General features: G+C 46.3%; 1 protein-coding gene across 1 annotated transcript in view; it reads left to right on the top strand.

Moving 5' to 3' along the window:
* ALLC (allantoicase) overlaps positions 1 to 15,115 on the top strand; it is a 47,789-nt gene that overhangs the window by 3,804 nt on the left and 28,870 nt on the right. Inside the window, 2 exon segments of the mRNA XM_075126181.1 lie at positions 3,612 to 4,423; positions 14,385 to 14,437. Coding sequence (XP_074982282.1) covers positions 3,612 to 4,423; positions 14,385 to 14,437 — 865 coding nt within the window.

The raw sequence follows: 15,115 nt of genomic DNA, 5'->3' as shown, positions 1-15,115 counted from the left end.
TATGGCCCGGCTCTGGTTTCTGGCATGGCCAGAGAGCAAGGCCATGGGGGAAGAGGAGGAGCATGGGGTGGAGCCCCATGGCGAGGGGGGTCAGGCCCACCTCAGCCATTCACCGGGAAGATGCTGGTGCCACGAGCAGAGATTATGCTTCATGGCAGGGGACTTTATCAACTCCCCTGCAGAGAAGCACAGCCCCTTCCACTGCTGTTCCTCACCTGCCCAAGGCTATTACGCCCATGTTAAAAAGTGAATGGGCATGCCCTTCCCAACCCGCCTTCCCCCAGTTCAGCACACCTGAGCCCCTGGAGTGTGGGGGGCCCAAATGTTCTTTGTGCCCAGGACCCCAATAAATCTTAATCTACTTCTGGATGAGGGAGACAAGTTTTTGAGTTTACACATAGAATCATAGAATATCAGGGTTGGAAGGGACCCCAGAAGGTCATCTAGTCCAACCCCCTGCTTGAAGCAGGACCAATTCCCAGTTAAATCATCCCAGCCAGGGCTTTGTCAAGCCTGACCTTAAAAACCTCTAAGGAAGGAGATTCTACCACCTCCCTAGGTAACGCATTCCAGTGTTTCACCACCCTCTTAGTGAAAAAGTTTTTCCTAATATCCAATCTAAACCTCCCCCACTGCAACTTGAGACCATTACTCCTCGTTCTGTCATCTGCTACCATTGAGAACAGTCTAGAGCCATCCTCTTTGGAACCCCCTTTCAGGTAGTTGAAAGCAGCTATCAAATCCCCCCTCATTCTTCTCTTCTGCAGACTAAACAATCCCAGCTCCCTCAGCCTCTCCTCCTAAGTCACGTGTTCTAGACCCCTAATCATTTTTGTTGCCCTTCGCTGGACTCTCTCCAATTTATCCACATCCTTCTTGTAGTGTGGGGCCCAAAACTGGACACAGTACTCCAGATGAGCCCTCACCAATGTCAAAAAGAGGGGAACGATCACGTCCCTCGATCTGCTCGCTATGCCCCTACTTATACATCCCAAAATGCCATTGGCCTTCTTGGCAACAAGGGCACACTGCTGACTCATATCCAGCTTCTCATCCACTGTCACCCCTAGGTCCTTTTCCGCAGAACTGCTGCCTAGCCATTCGGCCCCTAGTCTGTAGCAGTGCATTGGATTCTTCTGTCCTAAGTGCAGGACCCTGCACTTATCTTTATTGAACCTCATCAGATTTCTTTTGGCCCAATCCTCCAATTTGTCTAGGTCCTTCTGTATCCTATCCCTCCCCTCCAGCGTATCTACCTCTCCTCACAGTTTAGTATCATCCGCAAATTTGCTGAGAGTGCAATCTACACCATCCTCCAGATCATTTATGAAGATATTGAACAAAACCGGCACAGAGCTCTTCTTCAGGTCTGGGGTTCTCTCGGAGTATTTGGGTGGCCTGTTCCATGATGTGATCCACTTTTCTGGCAGAGAGTCCTCTCACCAACAGAAGCTGGCCCAGTAAAAGATATCAGCTCACCTGCCTTGTCTCTCTAATATCCTGGGGCTGACATAGCAACAACAACCCTGCATACTAGTAGGGATATAAAGAAAAGGAGGACTTGTGGCACCTTAGAGACTAACAAATTAATTTGTTAGTCTCTAAGGTGCCACAAGTCCTCCTTTTCTTTTTGCAGATACAGACTACATGGCTGCTACTCTGAAACCTGTCATTATGGTAGGGATATGTTACTACATTCACTTTACTGGGAGCATAATCCAGTGCTGATAATTCAAAGGTTAGATACCTAGCATCGGTGCCTGTCTGTTCTAGTAAGTATAAAAATATTAAATATTGTCAAAAATTCAGCAACTGCTGGTCTGGTGTGCAGTGTAATGATCTCTGTGTTACCATACTATCATCTAGTGGCAGTAAGAGGCAACTAAGGCTATATCTACACTACAGCTTATGTCAGCATCATTTATGTCGCTTAGGGGTGTGAATAAACTACCCCCCCAAGTGACATAAATTACACTGACATAAGTGCTGGTGTGAGTACCCCTATGTTGGTGGGCGAGCTTTTGCCCCCGACATAGTTACTGCTGCTCGCTGGGGCTGGAGTAGTTAAGCCGATAGGATTGCTGTGGACTCTCTAGTGTAGCCATGCCTTAAGCGTTCTACGCTCTTGGCTTTACTGAAAGCTGATTTATAACAGGTTGGTGCCACCTACTAAAGGAAAGGTATGTTACACATTGCAACATCCACAAGTCAAATTTTATCTCTGCTTCTTCCTTCAGTGCAGTCATAATCATAAGTAGGTACAACATTTCAGGACTAGGAGAATTAAGTTATGCATTCAATTAATTGTGTTTGTCTTTCACTGATGAAAACAGTGAAACGTTGAGATGAAACGTAGCAAAATAGGATGGTATAAAAGTGCAATTCATTAACTTTATTATTACAAAATAGCATCCTTTTCTACACATCAGCGTTATTGTTTTTGTCTTAATCTAGTTCCCTGCTGTTTTATCCCCATAAATTCTATCCTGCTCTGGACACAAATTTAATAGGGAAAATTTGTCCTTTAAACCAGATAAGGTGTGAAATCTCTTCTAAATCACCAAGAAGTGTATGTAGAGGAAAAGACTGTACCTGATCACTGTGCAAGGTATTACCATGGCACACTGATTTCATGGTTGTTTCTTACCATGTCTTAAATTCATACATCTTGGGAATAGACTAGAACTCCTGCACCTTTTAGCCTTGCCCTTGTAGAAGCATAGGTATCTGTCCAGAAGCCAGGAACAATATCGTTTCTTCTATTATTCTGGTAATCAGAGAAATTGCATTTCTTCTTCAAGTGATTGCTCACGTGTATCCCACAATAGGTGTGCGTGCTCGCCACATGCACCGGTGCTGGAAGCTTTTCCCCCAGCAGTACCCGTAGGGGGGAGCGCCCCCTCGAACCCTGGAGTGGCACCTGCCTGGCGCGGTATAAGGGGAGTTGCGCACTCCCCCCGCCCTCAGTTCCTTCTTGCCGCCAGTGAAGGTGCATTGGAACTGCTCTGCTCCAGCTTGCTTTAGCTCGTCCCCAGAACTGTTTGTTCGTTCAGCGTTAGTACGTTAGTTCGTTCAGCGTGTAGTTAGTTAGCTGTTTAATTAGTTTAGTTAGTCAGTGAGCATGCCCCAGGGTTTAAGTCGTACGGCTCTTGTAGGCGTTCTATGCCAAGAAGTGACCCACATGCAGACTATTTGCGCTGCTTGAGAGAAACCTATATCAGCAAAAGGTGCAAGGTTTGCAAGTCGTTTAAACCTACGGACCAAAAGAGAAAGGGACATTAGGCTCAGGGCCATCCTGATGGAGTCGGCGCTGACCCCGACCCTGGCATGCTGCTCTGAACCGGTACCTTGCACCGCGGCATCAGTACATGGCAACCCTCCGGTGCCATCGACCAGTTGGCACCGCTCCCCATCCACGGGGCACGCCAAGAGGGCCAGGAAGACTCCCTCTTCGCAGCGGCACCGAGGGAAGTCTGGGACAGAGGCTAGGCCCATGTTGGGCAGTCCTCGATCCCTGCCAGGCCCCAGGTCTCCTACTCACTTTGAGTGGAGTAGCCTGGCCCCTTCAGAACAGGCCTCTCTGGATGTCCGGATGCTGTCCATGTCTGAAGCCCTCCAGGCGGCCCGGGACATTATGTCCATGCCGGTGCCCGGAGCGCCGCCAACGTCAGCCCCGCACTCCAGAGGCAAGCCGCTGCTGGGATCTCTGCAGTTGCCACTGGCTCGGTACCGGTCTCGGTCGAGGGAACATTCCCAACGCTGATCACCGCCCAGCGATTGTTCGGGGCAGAGTCCAGGTGGATTTGTTCTCGACGCCAACCAGACTGTCTGGCTGGGTTCCGTCCCTCCGGGATTCGCGGCACCGCCCGTCCTCAAGGAGCGAATATTGGCGGGACTGCGGCGGGCGTTGCTATCGGTCCTCGTCTCGGAGAGGGTACCACAGTCAATCACGGCACGGTCATCGACGCCGTTCCTGCTCGGACTCCTGCTCCAAGTCTCTGCCAAGACATCGCAGCCCCGGGCGTCGATTTCCGGCGTTTCGCCGTCGTGGGTCTGCCCGTCGAGGTCATTTGCAGAGCAGCTGTTACTGCCGGTACTGGTCCTCCACGTCGAGATTGCGGTCCCATGGCTGTCGTAGATCCCAGCACCGCCACTTCTCCCGGACCAGAGACAGCAGCAGATCTTATGCCAGCCCGGTCTCCATTTGTAGCCGTCCTTCGATGGGCCAGGCCAGGCCAGCCAACGCGAACAGCTGGCCCCACCAGTGCCACACCAGGTGCAGTGGCACCGAGCGTAGTGGCTGGCCCAATGGTACCAGTGGGCACTGTGGCCTCCGGTGCAGCCCCCGGTGGGAGCTCGCTGGGTGGCCGGAACTTCGGGGGCACTGTTGGCCTCCCTCTCCAGACCCCCGAGAAAGGAGGCGGTGGGACGTGTGTCCTCAGCACCATGCCCAGAGTCCAACCAGGTGGTGGACCCTCTGGTGCCGACCAACACCCAGAGCACCGCACCGGCCTCTTCTCCCCTCCCGGAGGAAGAGATTGCGGCCCCATCCCCCTCCGTCCCACAGGAGGACTTCAGGGCCCACCAAGAACTCTTAAAGAGGGTGGCAACAAGCCTCCACCTCCAGGCAGAGGAGATGGAGGAGCCCTCAGACTCCCTGTTTTATGTGTTGTCCCCAGCGGCACCAGGTAGGGTGGCCTTGCCTCTCCATGAAGAGATGTCTAAGATTTCAAATGCCCTGTGGCAAACATCGGCCTCGTTGGCCCCCATCTCTAAAAAGGCAGAAGACAAGTACTTTGTACCAGCTAAGGGGGCTCTGGCTTCCTACCTCGAGCAGACCAAGCCGTTAAGAAAGTCCTCACAACTGTTCATCGCCACGGCTGAGCGCGCGAGGGGCCAGCCAATTTCCACTCAGCGGCTTTCCAATCGGATCACTTCGTGCATCCGGTCCTATTATGAGCTGGCAGGTGTGCCATTGTGAGGGCACACTCGACTCGGGCACAGGCCTCGTTGGTTGCCTTCGTGGCCCACGTCCCCATCCAGGACATTTGTAGGGCTGCCACGTGGTCTTCGGTTCACACGTTCATCTCACACTATGCAATCGTCCCCAAAACCAGGGATGACGCTGGGTTCAGCAGGGTTGTCCTCCGTCCTGGGAACTTGTGAACTCCGACCCACCTCCAACAGGTATAGCTTGGAATCACCTACACATGAGCAATCACTCAAAGAAGAAAAGACAGTTACCTTTTCAGTAACTGGCGTTCTTTGAGATGTGTTGCTCATGTCTATTCCACATCCCCCCCCTCCTTTCCCTCTGTTGGAGTTGTCTGGCAAGAAGGAACTGAGGGTGGGGGGAGTGCGCAGCTCTTCTTATACCGCGCCAGGCAGGCACCACTCCAGAGGTTGCAGGGGGCGCTCCCCTCTACGGGTACTGCTAGGGGAAAAACTTCTGGCACCGGTGCACATGGCGAGCACGCACACCTATTGTGGAATAGACATGAGCAACACATCTCGAAGAACACCAGTTACAGAAAAGGTAACTGTCCTTTTCTCTTTAAAGAGCCTCTCTTTTCTTGCATCTATGCAAGCCCACAGGGCCAATTTAACATACTTTTTAAAAGTTTATATTATATGTCTTATTATCATGGACACTGATTTGCATGTACAATCATATATGTGTATTACCTACTTAAAATACATTAAATGAAAATTTAGCCCAAAACATTAGCTAATGTGGACCCACTTAAACTTATAGGTTTTGAGGATAAACAAATTAAGTCCTTCAGTCTCTTCAGGAGGTACCTGTATTGGTTTTGTCACCTTTTTTTGTCTCACCTTTTTCTATTTTGATATGTGCAGATAAGAACTGTGTACACTATTCCAGATGCAATGTAAAGTGATATTATAACATCTCTTATCCTACAATAAAAATTTCTTCATATATACCCATCCATCAATTATCCTCTTTGCATCTGCACTTTGCTAGAATCATAGAATATTAGGGTTGGAAAAGACCTCAGGAGTTCATCTAGTCCAATCCCCTGCTCAAAGCAGGATCAACACCAACTAAATCATCTCAGCCAAGGCTTTGTTAATCCAGGCTTTAAAAACCTCTAAGGATGGAGATTCCACCACTTCCCTAGGTAACCCATTCCAGTGCTTCACCACCCTCCTAGTGAAATAGTTTTTCCTAATATCCAGCCTAAACCCCCACCCCCCGCACTGCAACTTGAGACCATTGCTTCTTGTTCTGTCATCTGCCACCACTGAGAACAGCCTAGCTCCATCCTCTTTGGAACCCCCCTTCAGGTAGTTGAAGGCTGCTATCAAATCCCACCTCACTCTTCTCTTCTGCAGACTAAATAACCCCAGTTCCCTCAGCCTCTTCTTGTAAGTCATGTGCCCCAGCCCCCTAATCATTTTTGTTGCCCTCCACTGGACTCTCTCCAATTTGTCCACATCCCTTCTGTAATTGGGGACCAAAACTAGACGCAGTACTCCAGGTGTGGCCTCATCAGTGCCAGATAAAGGGGAATAATCACTTCCCCCAATCTGCTGGCAATGCTCCTACTAATACAGCCCAATATGCCATTGGCCTTCTTGGCAACAAGGGCACACTGCTAACTCATATCCATCTTCTCGTCCACTGTAATCCCCAGGTCCTTTACTGCAGAACTGCTGCTTAGCCAGTCAGTCCCCAGCCTGTAGCGGTGCATGGGATTCTTCCTTCCTAAGTGCAGGACTCTGCACTTGTCCTTGTTGAACCTCATCAGATTTCTTTTGGCCCAATCCTCTAATTTGTCTAGGTCCCTCTGTATCCTATCCCTACCCTCCAGCGTATCTACCTCTCCTTCCAGTTTAGTGTCACCTGCAAACTTGCTGAGGGTGCAATCCACACCATCCTCCAGATCATTTATGAAGATATTGAACAAAACCAGCCCCAGGACCGACCCTTGGGGCACTTAATACTGGCTGCCAATTAGACATGGAGCCATTGATCACTACCCGTTGAGCCCAACAATCTAGCCAACTTTCTATCCACCTTATAGTCCATTCATCCAGCCCATACTTCTTTAACTTACTGGCAAGAATACTGTGGGAGACCATGTCAAAAGCTTTGCTAAAGTCAAGGAACAACACGTCCACCGCTTTCCCCTCATCCACAGAGCCAGTTATCTCGTCATAGAAGGCGATTAGATTAGTCAGGCATGACTTGCCCTTGGTGAATCCATGCTGACTGTTCCTGATCACTTTCCTCTCCTCTAAGTGCTTCAGAATTGATTCCTTGAGGACCTGCTCCATGATTTTTCCAGGGACTGAGGTGAGGCTGACTGGCCTGTAGTTCCCAGGATCCTCCTTCTTCCCTTTTTTAAAGATGGGCACTACATTAGCCTTTTTCCAGTTGTCCGGGACTACCCCGGATCACCATGAGTGTTCAAAGATAATGGCCAATGGCTCTGCAATCACATCCGCCAACTCCTTTAGCACTCTTGGATGCAGCACATCCGGCCCCATGGACTTGTGCTCGTCCAGCTTTTCTAAATAGTCCCAAACCACTCCTTTCTCCACAGAGGGCTGGTCACCTCCTCCCCATGCTGTGCTGCCCAGTGCAGTAGTCTGGGAGCTGACCTTGTTCGAGAAGACAGAGGCAAAAAAAGCATTGAGTACATTAGCTTTTTCCACATCCTCTGTCACTAAATGTTTATGCACATTGATTCCAAGTCCGTTTTCCCACTTATCTAGATTATTAATATTTGTAGGATTTTCAGAGGCGTTCTGTAATGGCTTAACTCTCCTATTGACTTCAGTGGGAGCAGAGCTAGGCAATGCTGGAGGGCTTTTGAAAATCTCACTCATTGTGTCAAAAGTGTGCCAAGTGCTGTAAAACAGTCCTCTAATTTCCATCTATGCTGTGTTTAATACCCTTCCCCATACGGCTCTGTTTTGATCTCCCCACTCTTACGTACTTCATACTTATCTTCATACTGAGTATGAACTAAAGAACAGATTCCAGCACTGTTTAAACAAAGCAATATATACATACGATGGAGCAGCCTACAGTTGGATGTCCTCTCAGAGATGCATATTTAATAGTAAACAGACTGTGGGAGATTATTTGTCACAGGTTAAAAAGAAGAGAATATTTAAACCAGTAATGCAAGTTTAAAAGATCTAATGGAGCATGATTGAGATTATGTATGCTAAATTTGTTGCTAGGAATACAATGAAAATGAAGAGGATTCAAAGAGAAACACACAGTAGGAAGCAATATTAAATAAGGTAGCCGAGGAAAGAAGAGATTTTTTAAAAAATCTAATAAGGGAAGGTGTTGGGTTTAGTAATATTTCATGTAAAAAGAGCTGTGGGAGAAATGCAGTCATAGCGCATAATTAACCTGGTATTTCCTTGCTTTTATGGTTTTGAATGGGTAGATATTGCCTTTAATCAGCCTTAACTCGTTTGTAATGAAGTTTTGCTTGGGTGAATTAGATATTTCAGTTTATCTTCACATGTTTCTTACATCTTCGTAATTCCTGAATTTATTGGTGGTAAATGGTGTAGTCTGCTTTAACTGACAGTGCTTAATGTGTGAATCTTTTGGGAACATTATTGCAATAGTAAATGAGTAGACAAGCTGACCTCTGAGATGTTTTACTCATTTGAGGCTAAGATGTGGCTTTTCCACAAACCCTGAGTAAGAGACAGCACACTATTGCATTGCCCCAAGAGCTGACTGGGAACCAGACAGTGACTCTGATTATGCCTGTGCCTGACAGAGTTCTGTGCCTGGTGCAGATTCCTTCCCCTGGCAGACTGGCTTGGCTGTGCTGACCAGCATGTTAGAGGGAGGACCCAAGCGTCTTCTCTTATCGTCCCCCTCCCAGCCCACCTGCACGAGAGGGGGACTAATGCCCCCTGGAGGCTGCTTTTCTCCCTGTTGCACTCAGCAATATCTAGGAGCCAGTAGCCCCCTAGCTCATTTGTGCAGCAGCATTAGGCTAGTGATCTAGTCCTCTAGTTGGAGTGCACATAGCTAAATGTCAGAGAGAGACAGGATACAGTGGTCAGCACAGTGATTAAGCCCCAAGAAGGTAACTTGGGTGCCCTTTGGGTGAGGGGAGGATTGCCAGCCTACATCCAGTGGCAAAAGCTTGAAGTAGAAGCATGGGGGTAGGTGCCAAATCCCGCTTAGGAACCATAGTGTTAAGTGTTTATGTCTGAGGAACTGGGCCTACAAGGATTTTTAAGTCCTGTGGTTGGGCAGGACTCTTGTAGTGTGGGCAATGGAAGGGCAGGGCTCTGACATCTACACTGGAATAAAAGACCCATGGCATGGCCATGGCTGGCCCAGTCAGCTGACTTGAGCTTGAGGGGCTTGGACTGTGGGGCTAAAAATTGCTGTAAAGATGTTTGGGGTTGGGCTGGAGTTCAGGCTCTGGGAGCTCCCCACCTAGGGTTGCATGTCGGAGGCTCGTTTGCTGCTCAAGGTTCTCTTCTGTAACAGGCCAGTTACTGAACCAAATACATAGTGAGGGTTGTTTTGGGGGAGGGATGAAGGGGATTAGCCTGTAGTAGGGATTGATTTCTTAGGGATGGGGAATGGGTAGGGGGCATACAATGTAAGGGGGTGTATAGACCCCAGTTACCTTGAAGACAGGGGAGGGGGCAATGAAGGAAGCTCAGGGGAAGGCAGAAGCTGAGCCAGCTGGGCTCAATTGCAGCTCCACCAGCAACAGGCTTTGTTTCAGTGTGCATCAGAGCTGGGAGGGGTAGAAAGAAGGAAACTCTCCCTGAGACCTCTTTGGAAAGGGCTTGAGACACCTGTCTCAAAAGACCCTCTGAGCCTTATCTGCATTTCTTTTAAAAGGAAGCCCTAAGAGACCCCTCTTTACCTAGACCTTCTGAGAGTGAAGAGGATGTTGTATGGTGCAACCCCCTTTTTAGTGTAAAAGAGAAAAAAAATCTTTGTTTGTGAATCTAAAATACAGGTGTGGGAGCCTTTCTCAAAGGGATGGAAGCTGCCAGTGGAGGTATCCACGGCAGGGAGTCTCTCACACGTGGCACTAGGGGAGGGATTGTGTTGATGTCTTTTTGGAACATTCTGCAGGGAAAGGGTGCCTCCTGATACAGCAGCTGCACGTGGACAGGGAGCAATAGAAGCAGATGAAAGCATGGTGACTCAGTTTCTGCAGATCCAGCATCAGCAGAAGACACAATCGGCCTCATAATGCCAGGAAAGAAGTGCACTTGGCTGCACAACAGAGTCCTCCGATGCTTTACTGTAGTACAGCTATTGTAACTACTGTATACCGTTCATCTGAGGAAACCTTTGTCTACCTCATACCACTGTATATAAAGGCCCAGAACCTCAGGTGTAGCCATGGAATGCACAGCAGAACTTGGGAGAGAAGCTGCACCAGTAACTGCAAGTTTCACAATCCTAGGCTGTCTTGGTCCAGTGTCTGGGGAAAGTCTGAGCAGCCTAGCCACTGCACAAAGTTAAAGTGGCTTCTAATGGCCCTAAGAACATTAGAGCAATCAGGAATTGCTGGGGTTCAGGGATTACTTCACCAAGACCCCTTTTCCCTAGTCACATCTCCTGTGCCAACAACCAGTGTGTGTGTGGCATAGCAGCCAGTATGCTGGCTCTGTACCAAGGGAAGATCACAGGACAAAGGGATAATCCTCCTATGGCTAGTTATGCCAGCTTTAGGGCTGCTTTATGCTTGTGGCATGGTGCAAAGCAGCCAAGTACAGCCAAGAAAACGTGCCCTGAGCTAAATCCCTCCTTGAATCAGTTAGGCCAACCGTGGAATATGCTGCACAAGTCAAGATACAAATAAGCTGTGGCTGTACATGTTTAAGCTCCAAAAAGAACTGCACAGAAAAATATTTATATCAATCTAAAACAAGGAAAGATGAGCTGTTAATCTTTGCTTTTCAGAATCAATAAGTCCAGTGGCTGTTTACTGATCAATTGCATCACTATGCTTACTTTGGGCTGCAGACAAACATTTAAAAACGTTGACCTCTTAAAAATTTCTTATTTCTTTAGCAGACACAGGAGTGGAACAAATCATAAGGTAACATGAAAAAGCCAATGCTGACAAGTTTTTTATTTTTTGATAGGCTATTTTACATTGCATGGGAGTATAGGGATATTTCAGATGGAATTAATCTTTATAAGAATTTAAGTATTTGTTTTCCAAAGTAAAGTAACTTCTAAGGTATTCTCTCAAACAATGTTTAATAACTTTTGGGTTGTCTAATTTATTTGTAATGGTAGCCTAGATCAGACAATGATGGGTCCATTTAGAAACCTAAATGGTATCTGAATTATGAAATACTTCAGCACAAGAAAACTATAATTTTTCCCTTGACATCTGAAGAGACATGGTTTTGGAAAATACCAGTATGAAACATAAAGGCAATACCCTGACCTTTCATCTTGTGTCTGCAATTGATTACAGACACAAATCATAGAATTCAGACCTCAAACTTCCTAATTGGAACTGTTAGTTGTGCCTGCAGATCAGATAGACCCTGAAGTGTGTATCCACAATCTATTGTGACTATAAAATTGCACCACAATCAATTGCAGGTGCCAGAGTAGAGGCGGCTGTTGAAAATATCTCTTTTAATATTTTGTGGTAGCAATGTGACAGACGTAAATTTGGGTGTAAAATGAAAGAGGTCCCTTTTTTGGTAACAGAAATACTGAAGAATATAGCGATATTAGAAATTCTATATGAGATTTCCCAAAAGACACTGCACCAAATTTTTGATATTTTTTCCCTAATCCTGATCAATGTCAATGTAACTTCATGGCATTCATTTCTAATAATGGACAGTGCCATTTGCTCAGTACAAGATATACAAAGAGCACTGAAAGAATCACTTTTCTCTAAAAAGTAAAGTATCTACTGTATAGTGGAGGTTTTATTGCCGGAGTTGTTCAGAAAATGCATGTTTAACAATAGGAACCTGTAGAGTAGCCTCTTGGTGGCAGAGTGTAGTAACATGGAAGAAGCTAAATACATCAACAGGCTGCTGATTGCTCTAATTACAGTTGGAAAACATTAATGAGATAACTAAATCAGATTATAAAGAAAGCATAAAATAACCAACTAACCATTATGGAGAAAAAAATCATATTTAGTAGGTATAATGGAAGTACTGTTCAGGGCAATGTGTGGTAAATTATAACAACAGGACTGGGCTTAAGGGTCTGTCATGATGCGGCGAGGACAGAATCCTTTCCTTTCAGGTCCTGAGGGTGGGAACAAGATAATCTCCTCCCATCTTGTGGAGCAACAGCAGACCTGCTCCACAGCTCTGAACTGTAGTCTCAGAGCTACAATAGTACCCACAGCAACTGCATCCCCAAGCACTGAAGAGAATAAGTGGTGAATCTGAAAATTCTGGATCACTGGCTGCTCCTCTTTCCCAAACCCTATGCTATAATCACTTCCAGGGAGCTACTGCACAGCGGATATCTACACTGAACACAGGTGCAAACCTCTTGCACAGGCTTCATAAATCTTGTCCCACTATCCAGTAGAATCACATCAACTATGCATCAGCCTGGGGTTTCCTCAGCTGTAGAGGAGATGGCAAGGTTTGCTTCTTAGGGTCCTTGTCAGTGCTGTGGTGGCAAACCACTGTTGAGTTCTGAGGTCAACCTAGAATGAAGCCTTCAGGCTTTTGTACACTCCTTTCTCTGTCCTCCTCCTCCCTATCTTTCTGTGCTATCCCATTCTGCTGTAAATTTGAAAACCGCAAATACTGTTTCTGTAGCCAAATGAAATGGGTCATTTCTCATTATTGCAGGCTCACTGCGGAAATGTCACCCAAGTAGGTGCTGATGTTCTTAAGGGGCAGCATATGTATTACTACTAGGATTACAGTATTGCCGAGGTGCCTGGTGCTTTACAAATCAACTAGAGATGGAGTCCCTGACCTGAAGAGCTCGTAGTTAGACAAGAACATAAACACAGGGAGAAGCTATGAGGAAACCAGGGTGGCCCTATATGTAGTTCCCCTCCCCAAGCTGGCAGGAGCATGAAGTATCTGCACAAGGAGTATGTGCATATACCTCCTGACAAAGGAACCGTTTGCAGACCATGCCACCTGGCCCCTAGACAGTGGTCTGGGATACAGTGATTATTCTAATCTGATTGTTGGTATAATGTTTATCTATAGACCAAGGAAGGGTTCCAACCTTGGACTAGGGTCACCCACACTAGATGCACATTTCCCTGCACCTGAATGACAAGGGGTTTCACCCTGAAGGAGGGCAGGCAGTGCTGCTCTTACCCTTCCTCATGATCTTTGCAGTGAAATGGCAGCTTTCAGTCAAGGCTTGTGGCATTGAGGAACCCCACTGATGACAGCTGCTTAGCTGTTGTGGCTGATACAGTGCATTCACTAGCTCCCTGGGCTATGCTTGCTCTCCTGCTAGCATTGTCCTCCTTTATGTCGCACACTCAAGAGAAGTCAACTAGCACTTGATTCTCCCAAAAGATTTCCCACCACGGGGAGCATCCTATCGAGTCTAGGCTGGCACAAAGAGACATGGACCTGAAGCAATTCTGAACCCTCTTAGAACATGCCATATTTCATCTGCAGAAAAGAAGAGTGAGGGGGAGTGATTAATAGAAGGTGAACTTTGATATCATGATGCAAGAAGGTAAATTAAGAATCTACTATTTACAGCTTTGAAAAATATGTGGACTTTTTATTTATTAAAATTTGATTTAACTCCCACACCTAATCATATTTTTGTTTATCTCCAATAGATGCATATTATAAATCAATGGAGATGATAAAAGCATATCCTGACTGTTCAGATAGTTATTTTTCTTCCAGCAAGTAAATAACCCATTCCTGGAGTCCAAGTTTTCTCTGACGGCTGAGAAGCCAGGACAGAATTAATGAAATGAGAAGTTTCAGAGTAACAGCCGTGTTAGTCTGTCTTTGCAAAAAGAAAAGGAGTACTTGTGGCACCTTAGAGACTAACCAATTTATTTGAGCATGAGCTTTCGTGAGCTACAGCTCACTTCATCGGATGCATACCGTGGAAACTGCAGTAGACATTATATACACTCTATATATATGTACACTCTGTGTGTATATAATGTCTACTGCAGTTTCCACGGTATGCATCCGATGAAGTGAGCTGTAGCTCACGAAAGCTCATGCTCAAATAAATTGGTTAGTCTCTAAGGTGCCACAAGTACTCCTTTTCTTTTTGCAATGAAATGAGAAGTTATGCTGAACATGCTCCTTCTCATTTCTCTCGTTTCATCTTCGAATAGAATACTTCACTTCTGCTTTTAGAGGAAAGATGGCTGCTCATCTCAAAGGAGAAAAACCTCACGTTTGACCTGACTTTCTCCACCGGAATGATTTGGCGTGTGAAGCTGTAGGAGGAAAGGTAAATGTATGCAATTCAAAACACAAATTGTTCTTTTAGCGCAGATTATACTTGACATTTCTACAGCTATTTCCTACTGAGGATCTAAAAGTGTTTTGCAGACACCAATGAATTAAGTCTCTCAACATTCCTGTGTGCTAAGTATTATTATCCACATTTTACAGACGGGAAAAAGGAGACACAGAGAAATTAAGAGATTTGCCAAAGGTCACACAGGAAGTCTTTGGCAGAGCCAGGAATAGAACCCACAAGTCTTAATTTGCAGTTTTATAATCTGAACACAGTCTTTCCTAGTGTTCAAATTCTGAAGATCTAGTCAACACAATTTTTACCTATGTTGGAGCAATCCGATGAAAGGAGCTAGATATACCCAATGATATACATCCACTTTGCAACAGAGAAAATTGTCATCGTGTTTGGGTTTTCTGGGTCCTGGCTTCCTATGCTCCAAAGAAGGGCAAGTCAGTAATAATGCTATTGATGATGCATTACGACAAGGTTATAGAAGGAGACAAAAAAGAAAGCCCACATAATTCTCCAGTAGAGTGACAAAAGTGGTGTCGATAACAATGACCATCTTGCAGAAATGTACTTCGTACAGATGCAAGACAAATAGGTGACCAATGGTTCTTTTCTTCAACATGCTTGATGTTGCTGGCATTGCAAGTTTCATCACTT

The sequence above is a fragment of the Caretta caretta genome, chromosome 3, assembly GCF_965140235.1.
Source record: "Caretta caretta isolate rCarCar2 chromosome 3, rCarCar1.hap1, whole genome shotgun sequence".
Taxonomy (NCBI): domain Eukaryota; kingdom Metazoa; phylum Chordata; order Testudines; family Cheloniidae; genus Caretta; species Caretta caretta.
This window is presented reverse-complemented; position numbering and strand designations above follow the sequence as displayed.